Here is a 20,050-nt window from a genome sequence, read left to right as displayed (position 1 = left end):
TTTAAATTTTTCTTTTTGTTTTCAACATGTTTCGTTTTCGCAACGTTTCATTTGAGTTTTCAAATTTCATTATTTTTTTTATATTGCTATATTAAATAGCATTATCTTTTGACAAATCCATTACAATACCCCAAGAAAGTTACTAATAACGAAATTCCCTTTCGGGAACAAGAAAACAAGAAAGTAATGGATTTGTCAAAAGAATTTACCTTTTAGAATTAAAATTTTGAAAACAACTTTATGGAGAAAAGTAACGTTAAAATTTTTCGAAAATTAAAAATCGAAAGACAAAAAGAAAAACTTGGAAAAGGAAAAAAAAACCATGGAAATGAAAAACTTTTCTGCAAAGAAAAAAGCTGAAAACGAAAAAACGAAAATTCTTTCGCAAAACGATTTTATTTTCGAAAACGAAAAATTTCACTTTTAATTTTTATTTTCTTTCTCCCCCCCCAAAAAAAAACGAGCTAACGGATTTACATGCATGAAATCTAAACTAAGGAGTTAGCGATTATCGTCCTTTCAGTATATCGCAGCTAGGCACCAAAACCAGCTCGCACTTAGAATAGAATTTATTTCACTTTCTTCCACAGTAAATGACGCCGAAGCATTTTACAAAAGAACAAGCCCTGGCGAGTGTTGTATTGTCAGACTTTCGCCTCTTTCAAAGAGAGTAGTATTACAAGCTTCTGTTGACCCTTTTCCGTCGGGCCAAAAGAAGTTGCCGAACCATTGTGCAGCCAAGGATATCCTCGGGAAACACTATTCTGGGTTTTAGAAAGCAGACCTCTCCTTGCTAAACACAAGGTCACAGACTTGGCATCTTTCGAAAGAAATTCCTCAAGTCTCATGATCAAGAGAATGCAGGTCGCTTTGTTCGTTTACCAAGATGCATATGGATTGATGTGATTGAAGCATCAATGACGTCGCAACATGAATTCTTAAATCTTGAACACTACTCTGTATTTACGAGTTTATGCTGGAATACCTCATCAAAATCCTTAAAAACTTACTTTTAAATGTTAATTATAATTTGCATTGACTGCAAATACAGCAGCGTTAGAATATAAAGCCTTGTTGGAGGGAAGGCGCTACAGGGGGGCTGAAGCCCCAAAACTGGTCTCAGCCCCCCTAGATTTTTGTAATACGGTAGATGCATTTCGATCGAAAACTTAAAAAGTAGAAGTTTACATTTTCCATTATAAAACTTCCATTGGGACAAGTTCAATTTTCAAAAACATTTTCGGTTAGATCGCAAAGGTTACCTTATTTATGAGGTGTTGTAAAATTAAACAGGGAGAGAACAGCTGCAGATAGGTATACCTGGATAACAGTGGCCACTGATCATTTATTTGATACTAAGTAATTGGCCAATCGAGTCGCCAAACTTGATACAAAATCTGGTGACTGCCTGGTAGGTGAACGTATTCAGTGACTGTGAGATTGTTCTTTGGTTGTTGGCATATACAGTTTCTGAATAGGTTTAGCAGGTGTGACAAATGAATTTTATATGAATAAGTAGGACGACGTTATGTTTCTTTTCTGTTTGTTAGTTCCTCATTGGAGTACCGACAATTGCACGAGTGTTAGCGATGTTCTCTCGTTAATTTCGTCGTTATATCTATTCTTATCGCTGCAAATATTCGAGAGGGACAAATACGATGATAAAGAAACAAAGAGTACACAAACTACCTGTTTCTTAAATGCTAACATTAAAATTGGGCTCCCAGCCCCAATAGTCTAGCCGCAAACCTGATATCAAGAGGTCCTGGCTTCCATCCCCGGTCGAGGTATAACATTTCATTAAGTGGTTCGGTTGGAATTTCACTAGAAACTCTAGGTCTCTGTGCATATTGTGGACCTTAATACAAATCTAATCAACTAAACATTGCAATGCGGTGCGAAAATCAGCATGCTTGGACAATTTTATTGCTCGCAGTCTTAGCCCTAATTAATTATCATTTGTGAGGTTAGAAAGCAATTTCTGCAGTACCGTCATAATGGTGTCTGTGCAGGAGAACCAATCTTTTATCCAATTCGGATCAGTATTTATGCATAATATATTCTGAAATAAAATTATAATCTTCAGCAGTTATTTTTCACTAATCAAAATGCTCGGTGCAAGGGTTGCAACTCTATTAATTGCTTTTATGTCAATATATTTGTCTCCTAATGGAGGTGAATTTATAGTGAAAATATGTTTGTTCCTTGAGAGCGGCATCTCCTATGTTGACGGTATTTCTCGTATCCTCCCCATTTTTAGCCCTAAGTTCTGAATTTCAGTCGTTGAACAAGAAAACGTAAGATATTTAATCATGACAGCAGAGTAAATAATATTATTAACACATTTTCTATTCAAGGGTGGTGGTATTTATTTGATGCCTACTTTATTGAATTAGTGCCACTTTTCTGAAGCAAGTAAAGCTACAATCTTTTGCCGCTCCCTGTTGTTGTGATTTGGACAATTTAGAGTTATGGCACACTATGAGGTAGAAAGGAACTAAAGATAAAGAACTTTCAGCACCTCCTTGCAATGGTTGAAACATTAAAAACTTTACAAGCTTTGTGTTATTGAAATGTGCATACCCCCATTAACGGCTTTTTCCAGCAAATCAGGTGTTATCTTTGTAATCGAACTGGTAACGAGAGGTTGAGTGCTCTATCTATTGTCTCTTTGAGAAAGAGCTTGCAAAATCTTTGGATTTAAACAAGGTTGTAGCTTCTCATGAAAATATACGTATCTTATCGTATTTCTTGATGTGGTTCATTTTCTCATTTTAACAATAAAAAAAGTGTTCAAACTCTTTACATATAAATAGTGTTATGTTTATATACGTTTATCCGTAGCTTTTATGACGTATTTTGTACTGTTTATATGAATAGTAATTAGTAAGTCTGTGATATTATTCCACTCAAAAGTAGCTTTGGAAGAGACAACAATAGAATTATTGCATTTTACTTGACATGAAAGATCCGTGCCTACTTTTGTGTGTGATGGAACAAAATGCAGTGATTTATCGTTGGATCTAACTATAAAATATCTCACGGGTAAAAATATACCGTAGGAAAGTTTTACGTAAATACCTTTTTGCTGGTATAAGTTAGCACCCCCGAGAATTTGACTCCGAAATCTTTAGCCCTCCACTTATTTCAGGCTGGCGCAGTCACTGCTTGTTGGACGTTCAAAAATTCACCGATATAAGCTTCCATACATCAGCGAAAAACGGTATCTCAAACTGCCAAACATCAATTAGAATTCTAATAATGCCTACGTTGTTACGAGTAGTAGGTGTAAGATAATGACGTCAGGGTGGAAGTTCGGGTTACATGTTACATACAACGGTGATATTTAGAACGTCGATGTTCGTTAAACTCCGGATTCTGATCAAAGTTTATGATACAGTGCGTCCATTTCGATCTGCAGCCGAGAGATCGGGAGAAACGTGGCGGGCGGCGCTGACGGAGATGCCGACATTTGAGGCCTGTAATGCCCGCTTATTTTTGTGGACATCTTGCAAAACGAGCACTAACCTGTGTTATAACACGCAAAAGTTCTTCTGTAATTCTTCCAAGTTCCACCCTTATATACACAAATAAATACGCTTTAGAAATTATATTAAGAGCCACAGATAATACTCTGTAAAACATTTTAATCATAGTTTTGACCAGTAACGTCCTGCTTAAGTTTATATCCTTGAAAGAGTTTTGTGTCGATGGGGATCGTTTGGAGGTTTCGAATGTGCAACACTGTATCAAGATTACGCTGCAGACGAACCGTTAAAAGCTAATGGTGTTCGTGAGCTTCCTTGCAAACCGAAATCTCCTAGCTCAAGTTTTTTGTTCCTTCGCGACTACAGAGCTGTGAATATAGTGGCAGGCAGATGTAAACCAAGAGCGTGTTAATTTCGTACTGTGCGTAAGAGTGTTATTCTTGGTTACTTGCCGTTACTTGTTTGTGTTATTGCAGTGTGTATGTGTGTTGTGTCAGTCAGACGATTGGAATGCCAGCCGCAAGGTTCACGTTAGAAGAAAGAATTTTTATGTATGACACTTACGTGAAAACAGACTCGTGTCGAGACGTGTGTAGGCAATTTGTACAGAAATTCCCAGGCGTGTAGGTGGACATCACTTTGAACAACTCTTATAACACAGGTTAGTGCTAGTTTTGCAATATTTATATAAATGTCTGCATATGTCCATAAAAATATGCGGGCATTACAGGCCGCAAATGTCGGCACCTCCGTCAGCGCCGCCCGCCACGTTTCTCCCGATCTCTCGGCTGCAGATCGAAATGGACGCTTGGTATTAGAGGAACGTACAAAAACGCGCCGTTGTGAGTAAATGGAATTGCAAATCATATATTGCACCATTATAACAATACTTACATCATGAGGATTGATAGCTATCAACATTTCTCAAATAGAAACGACCCACAAAGCTAGAAGAAAGTGACTATGGGGGTCAATTGTATATATTTTAACTTGGACTTCTTAGCAGAGAGAGCATATAATAAATCATTCAACTCCTTGTAGTTTAATCCAATGGTAAAAAAAAGGTGCGTACGTAGACATACATAGCTGTCTCCAGTCCAAGGGGCTAAGAACACCACATATGAAAATAATAAGACCTTGACGGTCTTACCCCCCCTCCTCCCCTCTACACACACAAAATTCTTAGACACGACAGTGAATGCGTTACATTTTCAAATTTTGTTTCATCGTAAAAAAAATAGAAGTGGAATTTGAGATGAGACCAATTATAAGAGCGACTCGGGAGTAAAATTTGGTAACCCACACTCCATTCAAATTGAGTTAAATTTGGATTCAGTTGCTGTACAATAGTGAATGAAGTTCCTTCAGTAGCCGGTCACGGTCAGAAACACACGGGAACATCTGGGCAACCAATAAAACACAACAATTGGAATCATTGCTTCTGAAATTAGTAAACGGAACACGAAAACAATCTACCTACAGTATAGCTTCTAATGACCTTTCTGCTTAATAAACTCAATGACCAATACGTCACTTACCGTGTCTTATCCCAGAAGCATTCAATTAATATGTATCACTGAAATAAAATATTAATCAATAAATTATGGCATAATCATAAAGCGTAAACCTTCTTCAAGGTTTAAATTAATTGTTCATTAGATCCAGTGGTTGACATATCGCGGCTTGGAAAAACTTATTTTAGGGTAGGTACAATGTGGATATCCCTATTGTTTACAGGGCCTCCCAATGACGTAATTGTAACTGTTGCCTTGTAATTAAAGGATGCCAGGTTCAAACCCTGTGGAGGCTCATCACACAGTACTTTGGGATCGGACACCACTTTTAAGCTACAGATCCAGTTCCCATTAGCCTATATGTGAATAAAAATGACTCCAATAAGATTATAACTTGAGCTACGTATTGAATTCGGTAAAACTGAATTTCTGCAAGAAATTCAAACATGGCGGAAACAACGTTTAGCCTATAACTTTCACAGCTGCATCAAGGAGGTTCTAGTTTGTAAACTTCCTAGCGTTCACAACCGTCGTACGTACGGAGTACGTGTTTCTCCGCTAGAGCAATTACCACACCGTCCAATGGAGAAGGCAATATCCTCTCTCAATCGAAGGAAGCGAAGTGAATTACATCCGGAAATAGCACGTGACGGGCATTCGTTTGTGCATGCGTCATACAGGGATTAACGCGCGCATGCGCAGTCTGTACCATCTTCCACAATGCACTTGGAGAATACAAGCGATACAAACATTTCAACTTTTTCATTAGTGTGCGTCTGACTTCCACGCGAGAGACCCGGGTACGATTCCCGGGGTGGGTGATCTAAGGTCGGAATTTATCCGGCTTTGCCCCCGCACAAAGCGGCTCTGGGGCTCACCCAGCCTCAAATCAAACCTGTGGGGCAACCCTAGGGGGGTAAAGTTGGCCGGAGCGTGGTGCTGATCACATCACTTCCAAAAATTGCCAACATCGAAAATATGTGGAGCACTTACCCCACATCCCCTAAATGTACCTTCATGACACGGGGAACTTATAAACGGTAGGCAAGCCTAGAGGTGAAGGCGACCAGAGAGTATTGCTGATTACAACACTTCCACAAAATGGAGTCGCTCTTTTAGAACGATGATGAGACAAGTATTGGGCTCATCTCGATCCTTAAAGACTTCTCGAAACGAGACCGAGATTTAGTCTCGTCTCGTTGGAGACTTGTGGCCTCCCCGGTGGGCGTAGTGGCAGCGTCGTCGCCTTGTAATCAAATGGTCCCGGGTTCGATATCTGGTAAAGGACATAGTGGTTTGAAGCAATAATGGCAATCTCGAAAGCCACAAGGCCTTCTCAATGGCGCAGTGGTAGCGTCGTTGCCTTGTAATCAAGGGGTCCCGGGTTCGATATCTGGTAAAGGCACACAGTGGTTCGGATCCCACTTTATATTGAAACGATTTATTAGATAGGCATAAGTTTCCCTTCTTTGTAACCCAAATGCAGGGGCTTATTTTCAATTGGGATGTATGTACGTGTTTAGGGGGATGAAATGGCATATTTAGAGACCAAATGACCATAATTGGGTCTTTGTAAATACTTTTAGGCGGTGTTGGGGGCATATCTGCCGAAATGTCAACCTCTTTTGCATGCAGTACACCCTGGACTTCATCTTGCAGACTAGTGAAGTTCTGGCGTCTGGTATCTCAACTAGTATAATCCTCTGTGTGACTCTTGTTGTGTCGTTCGTATGTTTTTGTAATTGTCCCTTCAGCTTCATCCATCTCACCTTAAAGCCATTCATCCTCATCTTCGCGATTAGACAAAAGTAGCAGAAAAGCCAAGTAAAATAAATAAATTCAACTCCCTACGTTGTAACATTGCTTCGACTCTAACACTGGTAAAGAGTACATCTCCAAGTTTATAACGCAACCTTTCGGTCAAAGCCTTTGCTCTGGCTATCATGGATCTTGGAGTGGTTTTGGGAGGGACGTCAGTCAGAAAAATGACAGACGCCACCAACGCGCAAGAGATAACCCCATCGCCCCACCCACTCTTCACCCCCAAGACACTGAAAACCGCCTTCTCGGTTTATCTCCAGGGAGCCATCTTAGCTTGGCTCTTGTCAAAAATTTGAACGGAGGTCTATGTCCTCGGAAGAACACTCAAGATCTCTTCTTCCAAGTTCAACTTCACAAGATAACAGTTTATCTTCATGTTCAACACACCACAAGCATGGCCGTAGCCAGAAAATTTTGTTAAGGGGGTCAGGTCGTTCATATAACTTGAATAGTAGACATAATATATAGCTAAAATAAACATTTTATTTCACATGCATTATTATTACTATTATATTTTGGACAGCCATTTCTACTCGATCCACCAAATGAGTGAATATCCAGCAAACGTAATTTCATTATTTTTTTTTGTACATTTCACACAGTTACTGTCCAATGCATAATTAATATATTTATTTGGTTTATTTTACTTTGCTTTTATGCCACTTTTGGCTAATCGCGAAGATGAGAATGAGAGATAATAATGAAACTGATGAAAGAACACCCACGCCGAGATTTTTGGCACCGTAGCGAACAAGTCGTATTATTTTTATTGCAAAGACAACAATTGAGCATTAGCTCGTACGGCTAAGCAACAAGAACCAAAATAACACACTGTATTTTTGCAAACACTTATCTGACACAACGAATATTTCAACCTGTGTGCATGCTATTTTAGTCTCGATTTGGTGTGTGTTAATGTATCTGTCATTGTGTTCTCTTAAAATTTTATTATTTTTCATTTATGTCAAATTCATTCATGTTATGTTATATATTTTATTTCAGTATTATAAATATATGTATTGTAACTTTAAATCACCAGAGTTAGGTGGTAGAGCAGCCCAAGGCTGAATCTCGCTGTGTAGTAAATAAAAAGACTTTTCAATTCAATTCAATTCAACCACTCCGCCACAAAGGTCAGCTGCATCAATTTCAAGTTTACGACATTATGACAATTAGAAGACTATTGATAGTTTTCATTAGTTCATATTTAAAGAAAGAGTAAGTATTAACAGCACTAGAACTTTAGAAGTTTTGGGGATAAGTTTCCCCACACGTGCGTTAATTTACTTCAGAAAAGTTTAATGTTTCGATGAAGAAACAAAACATTTAAAATTCGATACAATCACACCTCTATCATATCTTATAACGTTTATCAATAACTATTTTAGTAAGCAATACCAGCGTGGTAGCCAATTTCTTTAGATGAGTTCAAAATGTCAATATCTTGATAGAATTTCAATATTGGCTCTGGTGTTATCTGCGTCATGAAAATATCTTTGCGGAAATAGAACAGTTATATTTATTCCACAAATGCGATAATTATGTTGTATGCCAGGGTTAGTTTTATAAAAGGGAATAATTTACATGCAACAGAATCAAAACTTACCTCTATAACACTTCATGTTGATGGAAAATATTGTAAGTCAATCAAACTTGAACCAACTTCATGAGAAAAAATGACTGAAGTGAGTTCATTGGTAAACCCCCTCCATGTGCGCTCACACTCGTAGGAAAACTGATGTGGACAAGTCTGGTAGTCAAGTTCTATTAAAGACAATATCTCGAGAAAGAAATTTTACTGGCTGCTGTCTAAAGCTAGCTCTGCTTCATCGCAAGTTGTGCGAAATACCAAATTAAACTTGGATGCAGTTCAACTAGGTGACGAAACATTGCACATATGCTATGGAGTATTTTCATCAAACAAATGCTATTGATGTTTGTATGTCCCTGTTGTGTGCATGTTTACATAACATAAATTATATTGTAGAAATACTCTTTTGGTCGAAGATACAGGGGCGTAGCTGGACTGGACACACAACATATATAATTTCCTATGTTTTAATATTCATCACATAATACACATATAATTTATGTTTCATATTAAGCTTTTAATATACAGTAACATTTATGTATTATGTTACAAACTTAAAAGCATGTAACCAATTGTATTCTACATGCAATTTAGTTGTTATACTCCTTTTAAAATAAATAATTCGGAGGAATTTTAAAATATTAAAGTAAAAGTTTCCTCTAAGCCAGGCAATTTTTTGGTTGGGGGAAGTGAACGTTTCGGATGGGGCAGTCCTCCACGGACTACCCTTAGGGACGTTCCTGTCATCCTCGTTGGCATTACACTACTACGTTTTTGGGGGTTCTGGAATTTTCTTGTGATATAGAATGGATCAGTTGAACGTTCGCACAAACACACAACATGACAAATCTTTTAATTTTTTTAAAAAAGTTTTTATTACAAGCATAATTCAGCGTGCAATTATCCAAATTTGAGAAATCAATTGCAATTATAATGTAATAGTATTATTTTTCACAATATCAGATTCTGATTAGTAATTTAAGGAATATAAACTTACCGCGGTTTCACAACAAATGCAGCTCAAACTTATTCATTATTGAATTTATACTTAATCATTAATAAGTACTACCACCGGCCCATAGCAACTTCTGACAAAAGCTAACCATTGTATTGGGCTTACATCGAGTGCTGTAAATGTACTACAGTGACGTTTTTGTGACTGCCAATCAAACACTTTTGCTGATTGTAACTAAACCTTGTGAAATAAATAAAAATTTGAATACTTGATTTTCTGCACGATGCAGCATCTTCGACAAAAAGGACACAAAGTGGTTTTCACTTATATTCGTGCGCATAGTAATCAAAATAAATACCATGACATGGTAGACGCAAATGCAAAAAAAGCGAGAACCCAGGACTATGTAACACCTCTTCGATTACCTTATACAGATAAATTACCCAGAGTAAAACAGTGGGAGGAGTGGTACAAAATAGAGCTACAAAATACCACATCCTATAAGTAGCATGCATCATAGATCTTGGTACCAAAACATTAATCTACCTCGGGCAGTGGTTGTTTTTATCAGTGACGTGCCCTGAGGAGTAGCTAGTCTAGCAGAGGTAGATTAATCAATCTCACATCTCTAATTATTTTCAAATCACAATATTTATTGTCTTGTTAAAGCCACAGTTCATATGCAACACTTTCTTTTTCACGCGCTTCTCGTCCCTCGGTGTGATCCGCGGGCAAAACTGGCCTAGCTCGCCCTTCTTCCGCCTTAGCAGTTCCAGGTAGAAACGGGTTTCCGAAGGAAAATGAAAGATTTCTGCCTCTACCTCCCTTGCCCCCTCACCCCGCTGCAATGGTTGAAAGCCCGTGCTTTCAGGTCTCTCAGTCTATCTCCTATAGGACAGATAGAGGATTGGTTTCCATTCGATTCCTTTGTAACTCCTCTAAAGAACTCAAGCGAAAATTTTCTGCAGTACTTATGTTCTCTGTATTTACACAACATTTTACACGTTGTACGATATGTATGTATAATATGGGATGTAACTAACTAACTCTCTAGCCTTCTTAAACCCGAAGGTTCATGGCTGCAGCAACACAGGCCTTCCAGTTCCATCTGTCCCTATCTTGAGCAAGAACTATATACTCTTTTCCATCTCTACCGATTTCCTTTAGGTCCATCTCAACGTTGTCCCTCCATCTTCGTCTTGGCCTTCCAATAGGTCTCTTACCATCAGGTTTCCCAACAAGAATCCTGTGAACTCCTCTTTCCTCTCCCATTCGTGTCACATGGCCTGCCCAACTAAGGTCTAAATCACCATCCCTGAGACCTTCTGTAAACAAACTGTCTCACCGATTCGATGTATCACTTCGCGTCAGCTGATCCATGACCGAAATCATCTGCTGTTACACTCATAGTTCGCCGCACTTATTCATTTTATATAAGAGCCTCTGAATGTGAGAACCCGTTCTCAAAACATCAGATGAATATGCAGCCGCATACATTGTTACTCTCCCGGTCATTCTCTCTTTCATAACCCTTAAAACTGCAGACACTGACACACCACTGCACTGGGATACCAACTTAACCACTTCATTTACTGGTTTCTCAGGATACTACTGACAGAACGTTACATAAATATTGAGTAGAATCTGTTTCTCACCCCTTTTCAAAGGCTGTCCTTGTTGGTGTTTTGAAAACAAGCTCGGAGTAAACGGAGACTTTCCCTCACGCATAGAACTCGGCATGTTATTTTTCTAAGGCTAAGTCAGGCAATATTACTAAGTTGCACTACTTCCTTGCTGTTCACATGATTATTTTTAGAAAATAACCAATGTTATAAAATATCATTATGTACACAAATCTCTAAGCTCATTGAAAGTTATATTACTACAAAATGTTCACACTTATCTTGCCTTGCCATGTCACCAAGTTATTTTACGAAGTGCACTATATTTGGCGGAACAAAAATCGTTATTAGGATGCTTGTCAAAGTTTCCAACCGCAATAAATTTACGAACTTTTTGTCTTGTTTTGATCATCATCAATATATTTATTGGACTTACAGCAATGCATATGGCTGTTTATGCCCATTATATATTTTATTTACATAAGATACAATTTACATAAAATGTACAAACAAATTTCAAATACACTCCTATCTATATCAAACCTTAGAAATATACATATATACCATGTTATATCATTTTGTCTAAAAAATGCAAGTAAAATATATTCAAAGAAAGAAGCCAAATTTATGGGAAATGATTACTGGTGCAAAGAGTTAACCATAAAGGTGAAGCAATAAGTAAAAAAAGAAAGAGCATTGGGTTTAAAGTGAGACGTCATTTGCGGCAGCGTATCCCATACTACAAATTTGCCATTGTTTTACCTTACGTAATGAATCCTGTAACAACGTCTGGATTTTCGTGTGGATTATTTTACTTCTATCAGTTTGCAATGCTTTCTGCATGCAGGTGGTTTTGTGTACAGAAGGTGTCAGGGTTTGTGATTTGAACTATAAGTCTTCTTGATTTAATTATTAATATAATAATATCTGGACATGAAATAATATGGGATGAAGTTTTATTATTTATGAAATGGGAACGTGTTATATGTAGACAATAATGTTATGCTTTCTTTATTTTTTATTTTTTTCAAATATGGAATATGTAATGATTAAATAACAAATATTTGCTCAGGCTCTTTCTCTCTCTCTCTCTCTCGTTTTAGTTGGGTCTTTTTTTTAAAAATATACTAATCTCTTGGCCTCCAACGAATGAATTTATTTGGGCAAGAGAACGCACATTCATATTGTTGTTGGTTTGGTTTATTTTACTTCGCTTTTCTGCCACATTTGGTTATCGCGAAAATGAGGATGATATGATGAAATTGATGAAGGGACCTCATATGAACAATCCAGGCCAGGATTCGAACCCGATGAGCGCGCATTCTTGTTCCTATGTGTTGTACTCTGCAGTGAATAATGAAATAATTTGAAATGAAAAATGTATCTCAGAACTCAAGAAGCCAAATGAATATTATTGAAGAAACTACAAAAAAGTGTGTTTTGTTACCTGTTTTGTTTCTGTGCATAAAGTGAACTTAAAACACCAAATCAACCAACCGTGGGGGAGTGGTTATCACAGCGCGCTACGACCCCCGACCTGGGCATGGGTGTTCTTTGTGTTTCTCCCTTCATTAATTTATCGTATCATCTTCGCAATTAGCCAAATGTGAGAAAAAAAGCGACGCTAAGTAACAAAAATCAAGTCAAATCATTGATTGATTGCTTGATTTGGTTTATTTTACTTCGCTTTTCCGCCACTTTTGGCTAAGATAATACAATAATTGATGAAGGGACACACTCAAAGAATAGCTACCCATGGCCAAGCCGAGATTCGAACCCAGGATCTGTGGCTTAGTAGTCAAATCAAATCTTTTTTATTTTCAAATGGGGGTGGTGGTTACGTGTACTTGTTTTTAGTACTCATTTATCATTTTGCAATCTTTTCCTGTTATTGACGTTCTATTTTTAGGAATGCTGGGCCCTAAAGGGGGGAGGGGTATGAGCCACACCAACCCTCCCCCCCTTGAGCACGCCACTGATTGCTACCCCAAGTGTCGACGTCACCGCACGTCACTGGTTTTTATATTAAGAATGCGTACAGGCCATGTATTAGTAAATCATCATTTGGCTAATTTAAAGATTGTGCCATCAACTTTCTGTCAATGCGGAGAAGCTAATCAAACACTTGACCATTTATTTTATGAATGTCCCTTAAGACAACAACACCGAAACTCTTCATATAAAAATTTACAACATGCACAGGTTCCATTTCCGATATATTTATCTACATTAATATCTGAACCTCGCACTGCAGTTATTTGGATTCTTTATAGTTTCGGAAAACATAGGTTTACAATATAAACAGCCATGATGACCCTCACGACAATTTAAATCCATAAGACCTCGCAAAGTCGTTATGGACAGAATGGACTACAACACTCAATAAATCAATAGTGTTTCGAAGAAAGTGAAATATATTCAACAACAGTTTGGAACATATATAATAAATAGTACCTGAACTCCGCAAGTTTGGCTAGAAATCGCAAACGCGGTGTGAGCCAAAAATAAAGAAGAAGAAGAAGACCTTGTGAAATATATCTTGGGTACGTGTCTACCAAAGTCTGATCAGTTTTTCTCAATGGCGAAACAACGTAGCATACTTGGATTGATATTGTCAAATTTCATTAGATCGTTGACACCGAAACAAGTTAAAACAAAACATGTCGGCACGGATTACTACGGCAACAAATATTTCGAAATTCCTTCAGATCCAAGAAGTGGTAGAAGACCTTCAAGATGGTTTGAACCGGTAGTGGAAAACACGTACGGGTACGACCATGAAGTACCAGTTGAATGGCAAGCCTGGCTGAGGGGACGAAGAAAATGTCCACCGGAAGAACAAGAAATCAAGACAAATCTAGCAATCATGGCGTTGAAGAAACAGAGGGCGAAAGAACTTGAAGAAACGGAGCAGTTTATTCCATTGGAAGAACGTAAACCAAGTAGCCATGCTGAATTTCCTAAATATAAAGAGTATGAAGTGATGCCTGGTGCAGGACCAAAAGATAAAAGTCAATAATTGTGGTGAAAATGAACATGCGTGTTTATTGACAATTGGGTGAAATAAGACAGTATGGACAGTTTTATTTTCAGGAATATATGTGCACATTAGTGTTTTAGGGAATTGGAGAATATCGTGTATATTAACGTCACAAGTATGCTATTACAAGTTTCAAGAGAATATGTGTGGATTTTCTTTCCTATTCTGCGTATTTTTATTCATTACTAGTTTTATTAAGAGTGGAGGAATTCTTTGGTATAAATATGAGGTCAATTGGACAGCAGTTATCTAGGACCAACAAATTTCCAGGATCGTGATGTAGATCTGAATTTACGCTAATATTATTTATCAGAAACAGATTTAGACACAAACACAAACAGAACGTCGGTTTTAAAACCTACTTTTTAGGTACTTACTTTGTGTGGCCACAACTTTTGGCTTCAGAACATCACAATAATACAAAACGTTTGTTCGTAACCGAAAACTGGTCATTTTTTAGCAACATACACAAAATGTATAATCTAATAGTACAATGAGTTCTGTATTGGAATAACAATATTTCACGACGTTCGGACAATATTGCAATACAACATGTACATACAACAAATCATCTCTGATCTATCTTTTGAGACATTATCAGGTCATACTATATGGGACAATAATTCATTCTATAAATAACAGCTTATTCCTATAAGCAAATTATCTTTAAATGACTAAAGCATACATCAAACTGTATGGGATGTAACAAAAAATAAATTACTATCTCAGACAATATAAATCAATATTCTAATGGTATTCATTCATTCTTTTATTTTGGACCTAACAACTTTTAAGTCGTTTTTTGTTCATTATAATACGTATATTTTAATTGTAATGCCACAGATTAACGTAATGCTCTGTGGATATCACGATATAGCGCGAGGTACATAAGTATTACCAAGTAAAATGTCCATCACTGTGTTTATTCTTTCTGTTTTACACAATGAAAGCTTCAAGAATTTAAACAAAACAAGTTGCTAACAACCTATGCACAAGCATATATAGAAACATATTCCTTAAAAACACTTCTAATGCAAGAGAAAAATTTGAGAAAGCAGTCATAGACAATTTGCCGAACAATACTTGTGCATCTCTCTGAACTTACTCAAGGTTAGTTCAGTGTTCAGTTTACAAAAACACAACTTTTGTAGTTCTTGGAAAATCTATCAAGTGGACATATTATTTGGACAGCAAGTATCTCAGAACGGCATAAGAACTCACACTTTTCTATATCAACTTCATTCAAACTGCAGTTTTAAGCATATTTATATTCACCTAACATTTTACTGCTATTTCATTTAAATATGCAAAGGAGTTGACATCCAGACATCACAAAATCTAAATTTGTCAGCAGCAGTGATTATGCCACTGTTCAAAGAAACCCGTTTCTTCTTTCCACAAAATCCTGCACATACTATCAACGTTGTTGCATGTTGCACACTATCGTGAGAAATTCAAGATAAAATAAAACTCCTCTCTGAGCAAAACAGTGGAATCTTTGTTAAACATCGTAATCAACGACCCCAATATGTCCGCTCCTTCTAGCCTCGCAGCAGGTCTAAATGACACGTAGTCAGTCTGTGAATAACGTAAGTAAAGCCCATATCATACGGAGGTAGAATTCCTACCAACAAGGCCTTGTAGTTACTGGACTAGCACCAAATTGTTACCTTGTTACTATTTTCGGTTTTAAAATGTAGTTGTAACAGCAGTGCGCATGTAATTCGTTCCTTTATACAGTACATTTGGTAAAGATTCAACGCATCTCATCTTTTCAACTACAATTGTGACGATATTATCGAGAGTACGCGTGAAACAAATATGACTGACAAGTAGAAATGTACTTTTTTTGTGTTTGATCCTACCAAGTTTATTAAACCAATTCGTATTACGAAATAATTATTATAGATTTGTTTCCTTAAAACGGTTAGTACTAGAAAGAAAATATTACCATTAGACCTTGATTTCAATCACAAGTCTTCTATTGTCGCAATACCCGTAATACGTATATATCTGATATTTCAAATGCACACTGGCCTACGCATGAGGCTGCAGCCCCTCCCAATATTTTGAGAAAATCAAAATTTACATGAAAGCATTAAAAAAAACTCAGGAAATACATAAGTGGTAAATGCAAAATCGCCCGAAAATAACCTTCGATTACCACTTTTGTCTTCGAACAACTTTTAAAACGAAGTTTAAAAATGGTTAAGTGAGAAATATTTTGTAGTGTATCCCGTCTGTACCTAGAGCGCAGCTATGTAATATCCACTTTTACAATTCCAACCGCCTAGTTCCGTGGAATACGAGTCACGGTAATGCTCTAGTTTACGATATTTACCTTACGTTACCTTGTTCAATTCAGAAATAGCAGATATATTAGCTGAACGAAACGTGATTTCTGGGCGAACGTACGAGAATTTGAAAATTTACCTTTTGTAAGTATCTGAATTTCGGTTACTTTAAAAAAAAAAAGTGCCTAGACTAACTTTATTCTAAATAATTCTTTATTCTACATATTCTCACAATTTTAATAATGTGACTGAAGAAAATATCTTCCTATTCCAAAACAAAGGAAATTAACGGTAAAAGTAACCGTTACCACTTCGTCATACAACGTGGAGACGACTTGCACCTTTAAAATTTGTATTTCATTATTACTTATTGAAACGAAAGACACGCTTTGTTATGATTCTATATAAGTACAACAATAAATGCACATTATAACAGTTTTCAATTTGCTTCAGTTGCTCTAATAGGAGCTAAAGTAATAGCACAGAGAATGGCAATAGTATAAATAAAATTGATATCTTCTTGGCTTTCATGTGGTAATTTATGTGACAGAATACTGTCATTAAAATATCTCTCTCCTTATTTAAACCACTACAAGGCAAGGAAGAAGAATTAGTCAAAGATGAAGCAGCCATAGAAGAAGGAAAGAAGAAGCAAAAGACGAAGAGGTTGAAGCAGAAAAATACAAAGGAGAAGAAGGAGCAAAATACAAAGAACAAGGAGCAAAAGACAAAGAAGAAGAAGGAGCAAAAGACAAAAGAAGAAGGAACAAAAACAAAGAAGAAGAAGGAGCAAAAGACAAATGAGATGAAGCAAAAGATAAAAAAGAAGATGAAGCAAGAGACAAAGGAGATGAAGCCAAACACAAAGGAGATGAAGCCAAAGACAAAGGAGATGAAGCAAAAGACAAAGGACATGAAGCCAAAGACAAAGGAGATGAAGCAAAAGACAAAGCAAACCTTAATGCTGAAAATATAGTACCCAGAAAATTTTGACTTGGTTGCAAAATTGCCTTAGTTATGAACCGAGTTTGATGTAGCTGTTCCCGTATCATCACTACATTCCGGAATCTCATTGAACGCAGTTTCTCGTTCGAATAGTAAATAACTACCAACTGAAGGCAGATGCTATAACTTGACAAGTTTAAAAAGAAGACGCTGCAAATAGCTGTTGCGCATCTCGCACCACATTTCCCCACTCTATTCTCCGCAGCGACGTTGGTACGCAGTGTTGCAACCTGGAGGGAGCGGAATGGTCTGAGGATTTTCAACGAAATTTGTATTCGCTTTTTCCTGGGCTGTTTTCTACCTGTCAGAGTACAGAAATTTAGCTCACCTTTTGCCAACGACTCTTTTCCTTCTTTTAAAACTTAGCCTCCACGATGGCGCAGTGGTAGCGTCGTCGCCTTGTAATCAAGGGCTCTCGGGTTCGATTACCGGTGGAGATACATAGTGGTTCGGATCCCACTTTAAACTGTAGGTCAAGTCCCGATTAGCCTTACTGTGCATAAAGTGGACTTAAAACAACAAATCAATCCAATCCAATTCTTTTAAAACTTGAGAAACCATCCATTTAGATACTCCCGTGGCGGCGCTTGTGGACTCGACAACATTATACTTAAGTTTATGTAACTCCTTCTGATTTCACAAATATGTTGCAACATTGTAAACAATTTCTCTGGCCTGTCCTCTATGGGGCTTTCCAGAGCAGATTGTGGATTTCGTTGGACCCGGCATGATTTGATTTTTGCATTTCAAAAATATGCAGCCAAGAGTAAAGAGTAAGAACATTTCAGTGCTTTAAAAAAGAACACAGGCAAGCGTGTTATGTCGCATTCAGAAAATGAAGTCATTCGCCCAGAAGTTTCTCTTCGTTATAAACCTTAACGCGCGTGCATAATACTACAGTTTACGATCCGCGCTCCGTACGCATTTTCAAAGACCGGATTAAATCAAATGAACCACTGATAAACTGATATGAGTCGGCACCGTCAATCCACACAGTAAAAATAGTTTGTCATATTTGTTTTAGCTTAATTTTGCTGAATTGGCACCACTCGTACTCTCAAGGCCAGACCAGTACGTAGAAGAGTGGTGGGGAGGATGACTTAATAGGAAGTGCTCCGCAGCGATCTGCGCATATAGGGACTTAACTTGTCAGGCTATAATAAGATGCACAGATAAACAAACAGTAGAACATATAGTGAAATTAGGACTGTACTCACCTTTAACACAGCATCGATTACAGCGTTTCCTGCCATGCCATCTCTCGGCCAGTCTCCATTCTGCAACATTGGCGTTGATGTCGACGGGGTTGGCTCCAATTTCCCTCGAGTGACCCGCCCCGCTGAGGATATCCTTGCTACCCTTGATCTTGGCATCCATGTCAAGCCTAGGAGAACTTCCCGGCGACGGCAACTTCAACCTGTCCCTGAAGAAAGTCCCAATGGAGTGCCTTCTCCTCGGGGGAACATTGGAATAAAAGACTCCCAAAGCTTCCAGCGGTGTCGGGGGTGCAGGTGTGGGTGGTGCGGACGAAGGGGGTGCCGGGAGATTATAATAAACCATATTCTCATTGTTGAAAGTATTCCCATTCTTCACCGGGACCTCAGAACTGGGTGTCACGTCTGCAGGCTTCTGTGGAGTTGGGATGGCCAGAGTACATGGGATTCTGGAGCGTGCCATCATGTATTGTTGCTCCCGTGGCTGCAGGACAGCTGGATTATTGGCGCTAAGGGATCTCAACAGTGTCCTGAAGCTTCTTCGGGAATTCCCATTGGTCACTTTGGGTCCTCCGCTCTCGGATGTTGGCGTGGATGCTGCCGAGCTGCTTGAAGCCGTTGATCCCATTTGGAAAAAGTTTTGGCGAGCTTTGACCACGACTGCAGCGGGAGGATGGGCATGTACCCGCGACTGGGGTAAGGTAAAGTACGATGGGTTGTCTGCAACAATAAGAAAACACAACTTATGAGTCACTCCATAGAACACAAAGGATTAGCAAGGTGATTTTAGAATCCCTACACATTTAGATATATTGTCTAAAGCAGGATTGTTAAATGCCCAGGAACCCATGAATTCTAAAGGGGGCTCTATTGGGTTTTGCAACAAGACCGGAACCTTTTCTCTCGCACAATTTAAATTCGGTCCACGTTGCGTATTGTTTCATTTCAATACCGAACTTGGACCTTATTTTAAATGATCCGGAAAAAAAAGGTTATGGAACCGAATTGAAATACTTTAATGATAAAAAGGTTCTTTACGGTCCAGAACCCATTTACGCTTTCTGATTTTCTCTCCCGGACCGGAAATTAATATATTTACAATTCCTGAACCTTTAAAACAACACTGGTCTAAAGTGTGATGACTAGGGCTCGAAAGTTGAAGACCTATAAATTATATATAAAAAAAGGACCAAAAAACGGAAAAAAGAACGTATAAATGTGATCCAAATTAATTAATAACTTCAGTTTTAATTACATATTTAATGAATAAAAAATACAAAATTCTGGTGGTATGGAACACACAGTGCAAGAAAACTGAAAGCTTCAAAACAAGAGAAAGTTGCCACTTAACAGCGCGACCTTCCAGACAAGTTACGGTTAAATGATCTTGTACCGTACCTGCTTCAGTCGTCCAAAAATGGTTTTTCTCTCGTTTCAGGGATGGTTCAAATATATTTCTTTTTTTTTTTTATTTCTTTGCTACAGAAAGGATGTTTAAGAGGTGAT

The 20,050-nt window shown here is 37.8% G+C and overlaps 2 protein-coding genes across 4 annotated transcripts in view; one reads left to right on the top strand and one right to left on the bottom strand.

Moving 5' to 3' along the window:
- stumps (DBB domain-containing protein stumps) overlaps positions 1-20,050 on the bottom strand; it is a 170,142-nt gene that overhangs the window by 129,658 nt on the left and 20,434 nt on the right. For 2 of the 3 annotated variants that reach the window (XM_083142164.1, XM_083142165.1), the window contains exon 2: positions 18,548-19,264. In XM_083142164.1, the coding sequence (XP_082998290.1) occupies positions 18,548-19,264 (717 nt within the window). Of the gene's footprint in view, positions 1-8,429; positions 8,570-18,547; positions 19,265-20,050 lie in introns of those variants that run through there. The other variant, XM_083142168.1, reaches the window with a different exon arrangement.
- Positions 13,547-14,166, top strand: LOC146003547 (NADH dehydrogenase [ubiquinone] 1 alpha subcomplex assembly factor 2-like). Its single transcript, XM_083141841.1, has one exon. The coding sequence runs from the start codon at positions 13,570-13,572 to the stop codon at positions 14,008-14,010; it is 441 nt and encodes a 146-aa protein (XP_082997967.1). The 5' UTR covers positions 13,547-13,569; the 3' UTR covers positions 14,011-14,166.

This window comes from Lepisma saccharinum, chromosome 20 (genome assembly GCF_977018435.1).
Source record: "Lepisma saccharinum chromosome 20, izLepSacc3.1, whole genome shotgun sequence".
In the NCBI taxonomy this organism is placed as follows: Eukaryota; Metazoa; Arthropoda; class Insecta; order Zygentoma; family Lepismatidae; genus Lepisma; species Lepisma saccharinum.
This window is presented reverse-complemented; position numbering and strand designations above follow the sequence as displayed.

Excerpts from the sequence above, each read along its gene's own strand:
- LOC146003547 (XM_083141841.1), top strand. The coding sequence starts at position 13,570 with ATGGCGAAACAACGTAGCATACTTGGATTGATATTGTCAAATTTCATT.